Raw genomic sequence first — 15,291 nt, forward strand, 5'->3', positions numbered from 1 at the left:
AGTGGGCAAAGCAGGAGGGTCCCCATGTCCTGTCTTTGTCACTTCCTGGATGTGTGTTATATTTTACAGGTTTGTCCTCTGATCCGAGTTTGCTCTTGGCCTTTTTTTTCCACTTGTGTGGAACTGAGACATGAAATATAACGTGTCCCTTTTAATAATGATCCTCTAATGCTTTTTTCCCCTCAGGGGTCCCTGGGCGCTTTACAAATTAGGTCTCAGACACGAGAATCCCCAAAGTGCAGCTCCTTCCAGGATGAAATGTGGATGTTGTTCTACTGAATTATGAGAGGAAAAAATATGGAATGTTATTTTTTCTGCTCAGTACTCTTTCCCCTTCCTTCTCATTGCACTGAGTGACCAGAGAAGGGGAGCCCAGATGATCTGTGTCTGGTGCTGGAAGCCCACCACCTCCCCAGGGCTTCACAGAGCTGGGGTTCACATAACTCTCCTCTTTCCTCTGGCTTCAGGCTGCTTGGGTTTATACTGGGGGCAGAGGAATTGCCCTTTTTCCTGGTGGTTTCTCACCTGCAGCCCCCAGTGTGGTCCATACCCAGAGCTCACAGTTCTTCCAGGAGCTCCCACCAGTGCTGGCCTTGGCTCCCTGCCCCTTGCTGATGGTTCACTTTCCATCAGGCTCTCCCCTGGGGACCTTTTGAAAGTTCTGGTGAATTCTCAAGTCATCAGCAGGGGAGGGTGTGGGGAGGTGGTAATTTGCCTCTGGGCGTTGGCTCATGGGTTGGTTCCTCTCTGAAAAGCTGTCCCCATCTCACCCACCATTCCTCTTGTCCCAGTTTAACTGGGAGCTGAAGGGAGAGCAATGGTCCCATCTGTTCAGGCCACCCTAGGAGACAGTGGCTGGCTGGGTACCTCCAGGACATCCACAACATTTCCAGGAGCAGAGCAGAGCCAGCTGCCTCTGTCCCTGGGACTGTCACAAGGTGGGAAAAACAGTCCCCGCTCCCAGCATGTGTTGGCACAGATGGATGCGTGGAGATGCCAGGAGTTTGGGCTTTGTGTGCCCTGGGCACGGAGTGTGACTCTCCCTGGCGTGACCAGGTGGCAGCCGTGGTGACAACACCTCAGCTCCCAGGGATGCTGGAATTCCTGTGCCTCACAGCTGCGGTCCCAGGCAGAGCCTCACCTGCTCAGTGCCCGCCCCAGCCGTTGCTGCTGCCACTGTGTGCATCATGCTTGGTTAATAATTCATGTCAGGGGAGACAACGTCAGTGGAATTTATTTAAAACCAGGCGGATCTGACAGTCCGAGCGCTCCTCACGCTCCAGCAGTCCGGGAAAGGCCCGGCTTTGTTAAAACCAGCTCCTCCACGGCACAGGGGCTGGCCCAGGCATGGGGTGAGCTGGCTGGTGTCACCCTGCCTGTGTCACCCCCTGGCCTTTCCCTTGCCTCCTGTGAGAAGGATGAACAAATCCTTCCTCGCCTTCCTCACAGGAGGGCTCTGAGCTTTATAGTGGTTAAAGGCTGGAAGAGACTGAGGGGAGACCTCAGGGGTCTTCAATGTCCTCAGGAGGGGCAGCTACTGATCTCTTCCCTCTGGTGAGCAGGGACAGGACCCAGGGAATGGCCGGAGCTGTGTCAGGAGAGGTTTAGGTTGGATATCAGGGGAGGTTCTTCCCCCAGAGGGTGCTGGGCACTGCCCAGGCTCCCCAGGGAACGGTCCCGGCCCCGAGGCTGCCAGAGCTCCAGGAGAGTTTGGACAATGCTCTCAGGGAGGCCCAGGGTGGGAGTGCTGGGTGTCTGTGCAGGATTGGTTGGATTGATGATCCTTGTGGGTCCCTCCCAGCTCAGGATATTCTGTGATTCCATGATTCAAGCACCCCATGGGGATGATCCAGGGGGATGCTGAGCACCCCAGCAGGAGCTGGGCTCTGAGCCATCTCTCCTCCCCAGGCTCCTGCGAGCAGGTGATGTCTGTGCCGGGGCTGAGGCACCGTCAGGGCCATCTGCGAGGCGTTCCCAGCTGGGCTGTGCCTGCAGAGCCCTCCCGACAGCGAGCAGGGAGCGCTGCCCTTGCCAGGGGAGGGTGTGCGGAGCCCCGCGGGGTCAGCGCCTTCCCCGCCCGCCTTGGGCTGGGCTCCTGCTCCTGCCCCACCTCTGCCGGCGCTCCCAGAGCTGTTCCTCCCCACCGACACCGTCTGCCCCTTTCCTCTGTGCCGGCGCCCTTTGGACATGTGCGATCCAAACAGGAGCAGCAGGAGGAGGAGGAGGAGGAGGAGGAGGAGGAGGAGGAGGAGGCAGCCTGTGGGTGGCAGGAGCAGGGAGCTGGGGAGCGTTCCTGCTCTGCCATCCGGTAACTGCCTGAGCTTGCAGCAGGGGACCGCTGCAATTTGCAAAGCTGGTTCCTGGCACACCCTGAAGATCAATAATCTACTTAGCTGAAAGTTTGCTGGATCTCTGTTCTGCCCTGCATTTTCTCCCGTCCCTTGATTGGAGATTTCTTTTGGATTCCTTTCCTTCAGTCCTTCAGTCTCCTCTCAGGAACCCTGTGCTCTGTTCATCCCATTTTCTCAGGGTTTCAGCTTGTCCTATGCTGCTTCCTTGATTGGAGATTTCTTTTGGATTCCTTTCCTTCAGTCCTTCAGTCTCCTCTCAGGAACCCTGTGCTCTGTTCATCCCGTTTTCTCAGGGTTTCAGCTTGTCCTGTGCTGCTTCCTTCGGGTGTTGTGCACCTGGGGCTGCCCACAGCCACACGAGATGCTTCAGCCTGACACATCCCCTCTGCTCCAACCTGCCACATCCCCTCACTGCCACATCCCCTCACTGCCACATCCCCACTGCTCCAACCTGCCACATCCCCTCACTGCCACATCCCCTCACTGCCACATCCCCTCACTGCTCCAACCTGCCACATCCCCTCACTGCCACATCCCCTCACTGCCACATCCCCTCACTGCTCCAACCTGCCACATCCCCTCTGCTCGGGCTGCTCTGGCCGGGGTGTGCAGCAGCCTGGGGACCCCTGTGACAGGCCAGTGAGGGCAGGAGGTGACAGTGCCATCGGAGTCACAGCCCTGACTGTGTCCCCACCTCCAGCCTGTGCAGGAGTGGGGGATGCAGAGCTGTCTCCTGGAGAGATGCTGCTCTGGGAGCCCTGGGAGAAGAAATGCTTCTCCTCCAGCATCACTGGGAGAGCAGAACTCTGGAAGTGGGTGTGAGGGACAGCACAGCTTTGCCTGCCCTGAGTCATCCCACATCCTGGAGCCACTGGCATCCAGAGCAGTTCTCAGCTTCCTTCCTACCTTCCTTAGGCAGCCGCCTGCTGGGCCCATCTGACCCTTCGGGCTCAGTAATCCTTACCCACAGCCCGGGGTGCTTGTGCCCATGGGGTGCTTTCCCCTGGATTTTTGGCAGCTCTCCCTGTGGCTGTGGCGCCCAGGAAAGGGTTACAGCTCTCCAGCTCTGAACGTTTCAGTTTGCTTTGTTCAGTGCAATGCATATTTCATACGCTCAGCTTCCCAGCTGGCAGAGGCCTGGAAACCCTGCAAGCTGTCGGGTATTGTCTCTCTCCTTCTCCCCTTGTTTGTTTGTTGGCTTTTTCGGGTTGTCATTTTTGTTGGATTTCTCTTTTTTTTTTTTTTTTTTTCTTTTTCATCTTTCCCAAATTGCTCTCTCTCACCATAGCCCAGCCCTGGTGCTGACAATGGGGGGCTATCAATAGCTAAATGGCTTCCCAGCTGTAGCCGAGGCAGGGCTGCAGCCAGGGCTTTTATGGCCAGCAATTTCCTCGCCGAGGCTGCAGAGGGAGCGTGGGGCCGGGCGGCTGGCAGGAGCTGGCAGCAGGAGGACGCTGTGCCACGGGCTTCCCCCCCTTCCAAGGGCTGTCATTATCTCGTTTATCCATATGCAAGCTGTCGTGCTGGACGGGAGCGGGCTCGGCTGTGGCCGTCCCTCCCTCCCGACGGCCACCAGCATCTCTGTCCCCTCCTCCCCGTGCCCCCCGTGGCTGTGCCATCTGCTCCCAGCTCTCTGCTGCTTGCCAGCACCTCGGCGGGGCTGGGGGCAGCTGCCTCTGTCCCCCGTGGTTGTGAGCGCAGCTCTTGGCTGTTGATGTCCCTGTGGAGGGGACCAGGAGCGGCTCCACCTCGCTCTGTTCATCCCAGATCTCTTCAGAGCTCCTGGGGTGGTGCCCACTGAGCTGCCAGGGTTGTGCTGGAGGACCGGGCACCCCATGGATGGTGTGGGTCAGGGTACTTGTGTGTTCCTGTGGGATTCTCCTCACCCATCCGGGTATCCCAGAGCAGCTGGTGAGGCTGTAGCTGCTCTTCTGCAGAGGCCAGAGATGGGCACGTGCCCCCTGTGCCTGGCACTGCTGGGAATGGCCAGGTAAGGACAGGGTGTGACACATGGCCTGGGCAGTCCTGTCTCTGCCTGTCCCAGAGGAACAACTGAAGGAACACTTGGATTGTTCCTGTCTATCCCATTCAGACCTCAGCCTAGAGCTGTTCATTCCTTGTGCTCAGTGCTCCTGCGCTTCCAGAGCAGCTCTCCTCCAGTCTTTCACTGCTTTTCTTGTCCCTGCTCCATCCCATCCTCATGTATTGGTACCTGGATGGTGAGCTTTACCTCCAGCATCCCCCTTCCATCTCCCATGAGTAGCTTTCCCTCAGCTCCATCACCCCTTCCATCAGGCAGTGTGGGGAATGTGTTGTTGAAGGCAGTCTGGATTAGATCTGCAGCTTTCCTTCTCTCTTCAACCCCAACCCTCAGGATTTCTGGCACAATCCACCTTTGATAAAAACACTCTGCATTTATTCCCATTTTCCATTTGCCTCAGCTCCTTCCAAAGCCCTCTCAGTGCTGGACACTGCACTTGTGTGTGTTCCAGTTATCTTTTTTTTTTTTTTTTTTTTTTGCCATATTTCTCTCATCTCCTCAGGATCCTGTTTTGTGTCCTGACCAAGTAATTCAAGAGTCTCCACTTTGTTGCCCAGGCTGCTTTTGTTCCTGTATAAACATTTTAGCTGCTTCTCATTGATCACATGCTGTTCCTTACTCAACTCAGGCATTGATTCCATTCTCAGAAGTATTTATATCTCCTTCCTTCTTTCTGTCTGCCCTCTGGTTTGGGTTTTATTTTTAATTTGTGGCCATAGCTCTGTTTTATTTCTTCCTGGTAGTAAAATAGAGGCAGAGGTTGCAGTAGCATCATGTCCCCTTGTTTCTCAGCTGAAAACTCCTCCCATCCCAGGGACAGCCTCAATTCCAGGAGAGTATTTCCTTGCACATAGAAGTTGAATCCATCTGTCAAGAGGAACTCTTTTTCCACAGGAATTTCCCTTGAGCTCACCTTTGCCACAGCACCCTCGGGACCTCTGTGAATCTCTTTGCTGTTGTTTTATTCTTCCATAGCATCCCAGACTGATTTGGTTGGGAAGGATGAAGCTCATCTTGTTCATGGGCAGGGACACCCTCCACTAGAACATTCCTGTTTGCAGCTGAGGGAGGGTTTGGGGTGTTTGTGGAAGAGCCCTGGGCGTGCTGGGGAGGTGCTGAAGGAGGAGGAGCTGTCTCAGTGCCAGGGCTCTTGCAGGGGATGGCTCAGCACAGGGAGAAGTCAGAGGCTGTGGGCAGTGTTTGTGCAGTCACAGCTCATCACAGCCCCCAGACTGCACTTTTAGGGAAGGCTGAAGGAAACCAAGCCAAAGGTGGGGGGCCATTAATGGAGTCCTTGCCTGGTCCTCTGCCTGCCCCAGACTCAGCTGAGGGCACATCAGGAGCCTTCCCCAAGGAGGAGAGCAGGGGCAGTGGGAAGATGTGCTGACATCTCACCTCGTTCTTTATCCCAGGGAGCCTGCAAGCCACAGGGATGAGAACAGCAGCGTGGAGAGCTGCTGGCATCTCTGCAACAGCGTTACACATTTAATTTATGGTGTTAATATAGATCAAGAACTTCTGTGTCCATACAACAACTGTGGGGAGGGCTGACCTTTCCCAAACTTGGCTTGTTTTCTGTCGTGCTTTTGGGATCATCTGGAGCTGATCAGGCTGGTAACCTAAAAAATCAGTATTGCCTAAAAATATAGACAATCACTTTTGTTTTCAGTGGAGCAACATTTGCTGTAAGTAGAGGGTTGGGTTGTTTGAAAATAAGTTTCAGTGTTCCAGCTCCACTGTGCACCAGCCTTGCTTTTAAATTTATAACTCTCCAAAATGAAAAGTAAATGGATTGTGTTATTCCCAGCCCTTTTATAAAAGTTAACATTGCAAAAACAGATGTGAAATGTGGCCTCGCAGATTACAGCCTGAGCTTGGGGTTTTTAGGTTGGGGTTTTATTTTTTCCTGACTCTCTCTGTGCTGTGTCCCTGAGGAGCAGAAATCTGCCTTTTTCCAGCAGGAGGAAAATTGTTCTGTGTCTAAATTGCCTCCTGCCAGGCTTGTGTGGATGCTGCAGGACAAGGAGCTCCAAGGAACCATAATGCCTTTACAAAACCAGGCAACTTAGCAGGGAATTTTTAATTAGGAATGTGCAGGAAAGTTCAGATTGCCTGGGAATTTGGTAATGCTCTAACACACCTCCCAGTCCTAGGACATCCATTCCAGTGTGGCCCTGGGAGATGGTGATTATGGGCACTGGCAAGCAGGTTTTACCTGCAGCTTCCTGCAGGAGGCAGGTGAGCACGTCCTCACCTCCCACACCAGGCCTGGCTGTGCTGGGATCTCCAAAAGCAGAGTCTGGGCCAGGCCTGGAGCTGCCCTGCTCTCTGCAGGTCAGCAGGGGCTGAGCTGTTGGATGCTGTGCTCAGCCTGGAGCAAAGGAGGCTCAGGGGGCCGTGGTGGCTCTGCACAGCTCCTGCCAGGAGGGGACAGCCACAGGGGTTGGGCTCTGCTCCAGGGAACAGGGACAGGAGGAGAGGGAACGGCCTCAGGGCAGGCTCAGGGTGGACATCAGGAAGAATTTTGTCATGGAAAGGGTGTCAGGTATTGGCAGGGGCTGCCAGGGAGGTTTGGAGTCCCCATCCCTGGAGGTGTCCAAGGAACACCTGGAGGTGGCACTGAGTGCTGGGGACAAGGTGGGCACTGGGCACAGATTGGACTCAGTGATCCTGAGGCTCTTTTCCAGCCTCAGTGATCCTGAGATTCTGGAACAAGGCTCTGGGCCACCAAAGCCTTGCAGGGGTGATGGAGGGGACAGGGAGGTGTCTGGAGGTGCTGGTGCAGTTAAGGTCCAGCAGAGGAGTGGAGAGCCTGACTTGTGGTGCAGGACAGAGCTGGAGCAGTCCTTCAGGCTTTGTTGTATCATTTCCTGTGCTCTGATATGTTAAAAAAGCCCAGCAAACACCAGGAAGAAGTGACTTCTCTGGCAGAAGAGGTAAAAGGGCTCCGTCACTTCCATAAACCTCACATACATAAATTATTGTCTTCTATTAGTCACTTTAGGGCTCAGTTGCTTAATTATTTTGATCACAGTAATCATTTATTTACAAGGTGGGGAAAAATGCCAAGCACTTCCAAGCTGAGCAGCACAGCAGGGAGGAGGCAGGGCTGCAGAAGCATTTATTTCCTCCCCACAAGTCAAAATGCTTTTGCTTCATGGAGTTATAAGCTCCTTTTTGAGGTCCCTGCTGATCCACAGCCTTTGGTTCTCCCCCAGGAAAGAGGTTCTGCAAAACCAGCTTCAAGTCCCTGTGCAGGAGAAGGCTCCAGGGAGAGCTCAGAGCCCCTTCCAGGGCCTAAAGGGGCTCCAGGAGAGCTGGAGAGGGACTGGGGACAAGGGATGGAGGGACAGGACACAGGGAATGGCTTTAAACTGAAATTGGGAGAGCTTAGATGGGATACTAGGGAGAAATCCTTCTCTGTGAGGGTGGGCAGGCCCTGGCACAGGTGCCCAGAGCAGCTGTGGCTGCCCCTGGATCCCTGGCAGTGCCCAAGGCCAGGCTGGATGGGGCTTGGAGCAACCTGGGATAGGGGAAGGTGTCCCTGCCCATGGTGGGACTGGGTAAACTTTGAAGTCTCTTTAACCCAGACACTTCCATGACTGTGAGTATTTGGGAGGTGAAGGGGAAAGGAGGCATCTGGTAGAGTTCAAGTGGATCTCTCAAAAACCTGTTTGCAGCCTGAAGGTGTTTGGGTTTTCTCCTAAAAGTCCCCTGCCCAAGAACATGCTCTCACCTCCTCAAACCTCACCTTCAAACAAACCTCCCCTTCCAGCTTCCCCTCTGTGTCTCCCACATGTTTCTGTTAGGAATCCACCGTGCCTCCCCTGCTTCCCAGAGAAGGACAGGCAGCTCTGAGCCTCCCCTAATTCCATGAGATCCATTAGAGCTGTGAGCTGCAGCTCCCGGCGGGGCAGAGACCGCAGGAAACAAATGAACAAACGGCCCCTTTGAACAGACCCAGGGCCCTGTGCCAGCCAGGGATTCCCAGCTCTTTACAAACCACCCTCCTAATAAAGAGGTAAAAGGGGAACGGGGAGAGGGGGAAATATGCATTTTCTAATCACCCAGATTTAGGCCTTCAAAGGATTTATTACAACCTTTTATTTCCATGCGTGGAAAATGGAATCTTATCTCGTCAGCTGGCTGGTCCAGCTCGACTGGCTTTAGAGGAGGGAGCTCTCTAACAACCTTCAGGGCCACGCTGTGCCTGGCTGTTAAACTTGCTGGAATGCATTAAAATATGGCCCTGGGAGAGGGGGAGATCGTGCTCTCAGCAATGTGATGCCTTCAGCAGCTGCTCGTGCCATGGAGCCTTGCTGGAACAACAGGAGCCACCAGGACTGGAGTGAGAGAGGAAACAGCCACCCCAGCTGTGTGCTGCCATCCCTGCTCCCAGAGCCAGCCAGCATGATGTACCTGGGACTGCAGGGGGATCAGCTTGGAGGAGATGAATGCCATGAGCCTGGAATTGGAGTTGCTGCTGTGGGGGAGCAGAGCTGGGGCTGTCTGTGCCCCTGTGCCATGCTGGGAGCAGAGCTGGGGCTGTCTGTGCCCGTGTGCCACACTGGGAGCAGAGCTGGGGCTGTCTGTGCCCCTGTGCCATGCTGGGAGCAGAGCTGAGGCTGTCTGTGCCCCTGTGCCTCACTGGGAGCAGAGCTGAGGCTGTCTGTGCCTCACTGGGAGCAGAGCTGGGGCTGTCTGTGCCCCTGTGCCACACTAGGAGCAGTGCTGGTGCTGTCTGTGCCCCTGTGCCTCACTGGGAGCAGAGCTGAGGCTGTCTGTGCCACACTGGGAGCAGAGCTGGGGCTGTCTGTGCCCCTGTGCCACACTGGGAGCAGTGCTGGGGCTGTCTGTGCCCCTGTGCCACACTGGGAGCAGAGCTGGGGCTGTCTGTGCCCCTGTGCCTCACTGGGAGCAGTGCTGGGGCTGTCTGTGCCCCTGTGCCATGCTGGGAGCAGAGCTGGGGCTGTCTGTGCCCCTGTGCCATGCTGGGAGCAGTGCTGGGGCTGTCTGTGCCCCTGTGCCACACTGGGAGCAGTGCTGGGGCTGTCTGTGCCCCTGTGCCATGCTGGGAGCAGTGCTGGGGCTGTCTGTGCCCCTGTGCCGTGCTGGGAGCAGTGCTGGGGCTGTCTGTGCCCCTGTGCCGTGCTGGGAGCAGTGCTGGGGCTGTCTGTGCCCCTGTGCCATGCTGGGAGCAGAGCTGGGGCTGTCTGTGCCCCTGTGCCATGCTGGGAGCAGAGCTGGTGACACTCTGAGGGCAGCAAGCAAAATCCTATTAAGATAACGTCACGGCCTCTCTGTTTTACTGTGTGCAAGCCAGCCATAACATCATTAAATTACACAACAGGGAGGTGCCTGCTGCCAAGGGGCTCTGCTCGAGATAAGATGTGGGTTGAGCCGCTGCCAAAATTTGAGTTGATATGACAGGAAATTTGGAGCGGGTTCAAGGCTTGATTCACACCAGACATGGCACTGGGCAGGTAAATCAGGGCAGGATTGATCCCTGGGGCTGTGCAGGTACCTGGCACCGTGAATCCTGGGCAGGATGGGGCTGGAGGGGTTTGTAGCAGACAGATTTACAGCTCTCCTTGTGTTCAGGGCTGACAAGAAGAAGCCAGAGCCTGGCAGGGTGTGTAGGTGAAGTCCAGGGAACTGTTTGCAGGTTCTCAGCTCTGCCATCCCCTCCCCAGCCCTTCTGGGGAGTGGGAAGGAGCCTGAACACCAGGACACTGCTCAGGAAGCTGCTTGTTTTGTGATGCCACAGCTGGAACATCAGGAAAAGGAGTGAGAAGAAAGAGCTGCATCATAAAACTCCACACAGCCTGTAAGAACCCTGAAACCAGCCTTGCTGGTCCTTCTGTGTCACCCACCACGTCCCTGCCACTCTTGTCTGTGGGGGCTTTGTGCCTCTTGTGCCCTTTGTGCCTGTTGTGCCCTTTTTTGTGCCTCTTCGTGCCCTTTTTTGGCTCCTTTGTGCCCTTTGCTTATGCAAGTGTGGAATTTTGCTCCAGGCCCTCCAGACCTCATGGATAGTCTGGACTTCAGCTCCATCTTTCAGATCCATGGGGAGAACTCACCCAGCACCATCCCCACCTTGCCATCACTCAGTAAAATTCCTCCCTGGCATCAAGGACTTTTCTTCCCTGCAGCATCTTCCAGGCAGGGAATTGATCCCCAACCAGGGCTCAGGAAGCCTGGGCTGTGTGTGCAGAGATCCCCTCGTCACCCCATCCTCCAGGACAGGACATCAGGAAGGAAACACTTTAAAATGATGCCTTGGAAGCAGTTTTCTAAGGGTTTTCCGTTAGGGAAGCTTTGTTTCCATCAGAGGCTGCAGAGAGCCCGCCCTGCCCTGGGACTGCCTGGCGCTCCAGCACTGCTATTACAGCTTTCCCTCGTGGCCCTGCTTCTGGCACTGCTGATTTTTGGGGTCCCAGATGGATCCCGACCATTGCAGCAGCTCAAGTACAAAGTGGCTGGGAAAGGGGCTTGAAATTCCTGTTCCTGAGCTGTTCTCCATGGAGCAGTGTGTCCAGGCACATCCCACAGCACCCTTCCATCCCAGCAGTGCCTTTGCACACCTCGGTTGTGGATTTCAACTGACAGAGAATGGGTTTAGATGGGATATTGGGAAGGATTTCCTGGCTGTGAGGGCGGGCAGGCCCTGGCACAGGGTGCCCAGAGCAGCTGTGGCTGCCCCTGGATCCCTGGAAGGGCTTAGAAAGGACCATCCCATTCCCAAGATTATTTCCTGCACACCTGCATGTGTGACCTGTCTCCCAGGAGCTGGAAGTTCCAGGATGGCAATCCTTGTTTTCATGTAACACAGGTGCTCATTCCCAGTGCTTTGGAACATCAAAAGCACCTGGATGAGCCCTTCCCCCTGAGCAGAGAGGTCCTGCAGGTGGGCAGGGTGTGGTGGAGCTTGGCCAGGGCTGGAAGAGCTGGTGCTGTGGCTCCTGTGTGTCACCCTGCACGCTGCCTGCTGTGCTGCTGGGCTCTTGTGTTTCTGTGCTGAAATGACCCCCAAGGTATCAGAAAGTCTCTTTTTCCCAGCCCTGTGACCAAAGAAGTTGAGATTTGTCAGCTCTGCTTTTCAAGGTTGTTTATTTTCTCTTACCTGTTCCATTCTCTCTCTGACCTGCTGAGATCTGTCCTGCAGGTCGGGTTGTGGCACAGTCCCTGCCCTTGGGGTGCTGTTGGCTTTTTATACTAAAAACTAAGTGTCCTTTATTTACAATAATTTTCCAATACCTGTCACCTGTATTAGACAGTCTGTCTCTAAACCAATCCAAAAGTGTCACCATCACAGCAGAAGATGGAGGACAAGAAGAAGAAGGACAGGACACACCCAGATTCCTCCATTTTGCCTCTTGAACCCCCATTCTAAAACCCCCAAACTCTACTTTTTCACCCTGTGAAAAATTAACTATCATTCTACTCAAACTCTTGTGGCTTGTAACTCCTCACACAAAGTTGGGAATTGTTTCCATGGGCTACAATGGAAGGCACAGGTGTCTGTGCCTCCATGCCAAGGTCTCTGAGCCCCCTGCCAGGGTCTCGGGTCACCCAGGGCAGCCAGAGCACTGTGACACTGGGGGACAGGTGCCAGGGAGCTGCACTGACTGTGTGCCTGTCCTAGGTGACCCCGGGCCTGGAGGGACAGGAGGGGGAGCTGCAGGTGAAGGGCCCCTCGGTGTTCCGCGAGTACTGGAACAGGCCCAAGGAGAGCGCGGACGCCTTCACGCCCGACGGATGGTTCCGGACAGGTATGGGAACAGTGCCCCTGGCACAGGGACAGGGACGGCAGCTCTGCCCGCCTGTGAGGGCTCGGAGAGGGCTTGGAGCTGGGAGTGCAGGCTGATGTGCTTCCATGCTGCCTCAGGAAGGGGCTTTGCCTGCCTTGGCCATGGTGAGCCACTGAGTGATGGGGGGTGTTTGGGGTCCTTTGCTCCTAAGCGTGAAATACCACTGCTTAATGTTTTCCTGGGAATTCAGCTTTGCAGACAGGTGGGATTTGTCTCAATTTACACAGGGATTGTGTCACAGAATCATTAACTACCAACTAGAGCCCCCTGAGAGGAGGGTGCAGCCAGGTGGGGGTTGGGCTCCACTTCCAGGCTACCAGTGATTAGAGGAAATGGCCTCAAGCTGTGCCAGGGGAGGCTCAGGTTGGATATCAGCAGGAATTTCATAATGGAAAGGGTTGTTCCTCCCTGGCAGGGGCTGCCCAGGGAGGTGCTGGAGTCCCCATCCCTGGAGATGTCCAAGGAACAGCTGGATGTGGCACTCAGTGCTCTGGGCTGGGTGACACAGTGGGAATCAGTCATAGGTTGGACTTGATGACCTTGGAGGTCTTTTCCAACCTCTGTGATTCTGGGATTCTCTGATTTCCCCATTCCACCCACAGCTCTGATTTCCCCGTTCCCCTCTTTACTGTGTGTTAGCAGTGCTGTGGTGGCAGGAGTCGGGCTGGATTTCTGATGCCTTCTGTGTAACCTGATTTATTGATGGTTCCTGAAGAAGCTGTGATTTATTCTAATTGTTCTCCCGAAGCAGAGCTCACTCTGCCAGCAGTGTCACCACGAGTCCCCAGGCCAGGCGGGCGCCGCGGGCTGGGACCGGAGCATCACCAGCCCTCACGTGGGGTGCAGGGCAATCAGCTTCAAAAATTTTTTTAGTCAACACTCCTGATGAATATTTCAGCTGCAAAGGAATAGCGTGCATTAATTATTGCAAAGAGATGTCTTTAGGAGAAAATGATTTTGAAATTCAGTTTAATTTCATTGTAATGCGCCGCAAACAGGAAGGGAGTATGTGTGTTTAATTGGCTCTCGGGGGTAAGGCCGGGAAGATGGCATGCCTTTGTCACAGGCCATTAGTGATACAGACTGCATAATGAGGGACTACAATCAGCTCACAGCTGCCGGCTCCTACGGGGAGAGAATGATATTAAATAGAAATCAGTATAAATTAAACTTAACCCTTTCGCCAACCGAGCAAAGCTCAGAGCTGGAAACAAGGGAGGGGAGCAGTGGCAGGAGTGGGGGGTTCAGGGTGAGGCAAAGGGAGCTTGGACAACCCCCCCAGCAGCCAGGTGACCTCCCTGATGTGCCCCTTCCCTCGGGTGGGAGGTTTGAACTCCCTTCCCCATCCCTACCCCCACTCTGCCTTCCTTACCTTCCTTCCCTCTCCTGCTCCATCTCTCATGGATATCAGGTCAGTGGGACTGGGTTTTTCCCAAGCCTCATTTATCCAGCAGTGCCAGGAGCAATCCCATGGCCCCATCCTCACCCTGCCTGCCCCAGCCTCATCAGCAGCCTCTGGAGATCACTCAGAGGTGGCAAATGTCCTGTGGTGGTAAAAAACCCTTGAGGGAATGGAAGGGATTGTGTCCTGTCATAGGGATTGGATCTGGAGGGTGAATTTTATCCCCATTAAGCACAAACTGGTTACCCTGGAGCCAAAACCATACTGGCAGGATCCAACAGAGGTGAATCCAGGCTGTAATTCCCTGTACCTGCCACTTCCAGGTCATCCAGGTGAGTGTTTTACAGGTGAGGCTGAATGGCAGCACAAGGTGATCCCAAAACCCCAGCCATGGCTTTCCTGACTCTGTGCCAGCCTTCTGCTCACTGCTGACCCTTGTGGTGTCCCCACCAGTGACCTGCAGGCTGAAGGTGGTGGCCAGGTCCCTCAGGGCTGGAGTTTCACAGAATTATGGAGTGAATTGGATGGGAAGAGACCTTTAAGCTCAGCCTGTCCCATGAACAAGGACACTTTCCACTAGACCAGGTTGCTCCGAGTCCTGCCCAAAAAAAATGGGGAAAGAAACCAGGGACTTTGATGAATTCAAGATCATGGCTCTTCTGAGAAGCCTCTGAACTCCTGGTGGTGCAGAGGGGATGTGCTGTTGCTCCCATCCTCTTTATTCCCTGGGATTTGTGCTGCTGTTCTGCTGATCCCTCCATCTCTCATTTCCATCCGAGTGAATTTGATTATTTTTATTGTATTAACGCTGTTGACAGAGCTGCTTAGATCAAAGTCCCCTCCAGCCATTTCCAGGGAGACTGCTGGGTTTCCACCTGCTGTCATACATCCAAGTGGCACTGAGCCCTCAGAGGCTGAGCTGAGCCCAGAGGAAAAATGCCTGTGGGCATCTGGCTGCTGTCCCTGCTGAGCCTGCCCAGCTCCTGCCCAGCTGTGCCAGGCCCTGACAGGTGAGAGGCAGCCTCCAAACCCTCACCTGCTCCTGAGGGGGGAGGAGAGGGGAAAAGAGGGAAGGAAGAGGTTTTTTAGGATGAGGACCTGGCACAGGGTGCCCAGAGAAGCTGTGGCTGCCCCTGGATCCCTGGAAATGTCCAAGGTCAGGTATTGGAGTGTCCTGTAAGGTGTCAGGCACACTCCAAAAGTAAGGTGTCCCTGCCCATGGCAGGGGGTGGCACTGGGCAGTCTTTAGGTCTCTTCCAACCCAAATCATTCCATGATCCTGTGAGCAAAATCAAACCTTGGGAACTGGAGGAAAGCAGCAAAGAAACAGCAGCTTCTGTGGTCATCCTGATATCTATCCATCCATCCATCCATCCATCCATCCATCCATCCATCCATCCATCATCCGTCCATCATCCGTCCATCCATCCATCCATCCATCCATCCATCCGTCCATCCATCCATCCATCCATCATCCATCCATCCATCCATCCATCCATCCATCCATCCATCCATCCATCCATCCATCATCCCTCCATCCATCCATCCATCCCTCCATCCATCCATCCATCCATCCATCCATCCATCCATCCATCATCCGTCCATCATCCGTCCATCCATCCATCCATCCCTCCATCCATCCATCCATCCATCCATCCATCCATCCATCCATCCATCCATCATCCA

At 54.6% G+C, this 15,291-nt stretch overlaps 1 protein-coding gene across 5 annotated transcripts in view; it reads left to right on the forward strand.

Moving 5' to 3' along the window:
* ACSF3 (acyl-CoA synthetase family member 3) overlaps positions 1–15,291 on the forward strand; it is a 54,355-nt gene that overhangs the window by 22,712 nt on the left and 16,352 nt on the right. For 4 of the 5 annotated variants that reach the window (XM_066557412.1, XM_066557410.1, XM_066557411.1 and 1 more), the window contains one exon: positions 12,038–12,164. The exons of the other annotated variant lie outside the window; for it this stretch is intronic. In XM_066557412.1, the coding sequence (XP_066413509.1) occupies positions 12,038–12,164 (127 nt within the window). The remainder of the gene's footprint in view (positions 1–12,037; positions 12,165–15,291) is intronic. 5 annotated transcript variants of the gene reach the window in all.

Source organism: Molothrus aeneus, chromosome 11 (assembly GCF_037042795.1).
Source record: "Molothrus aeneus isolate 106 chromosome 11, BPBGC_Maene_1.0, whole genome shotgun sequence".
Taxonomy (NCBI): Eukaryota; Metazoa; Chordata; class Aves; order Passeriformes; family Icteridae; genus Molothrus; species Molothrus aeneus.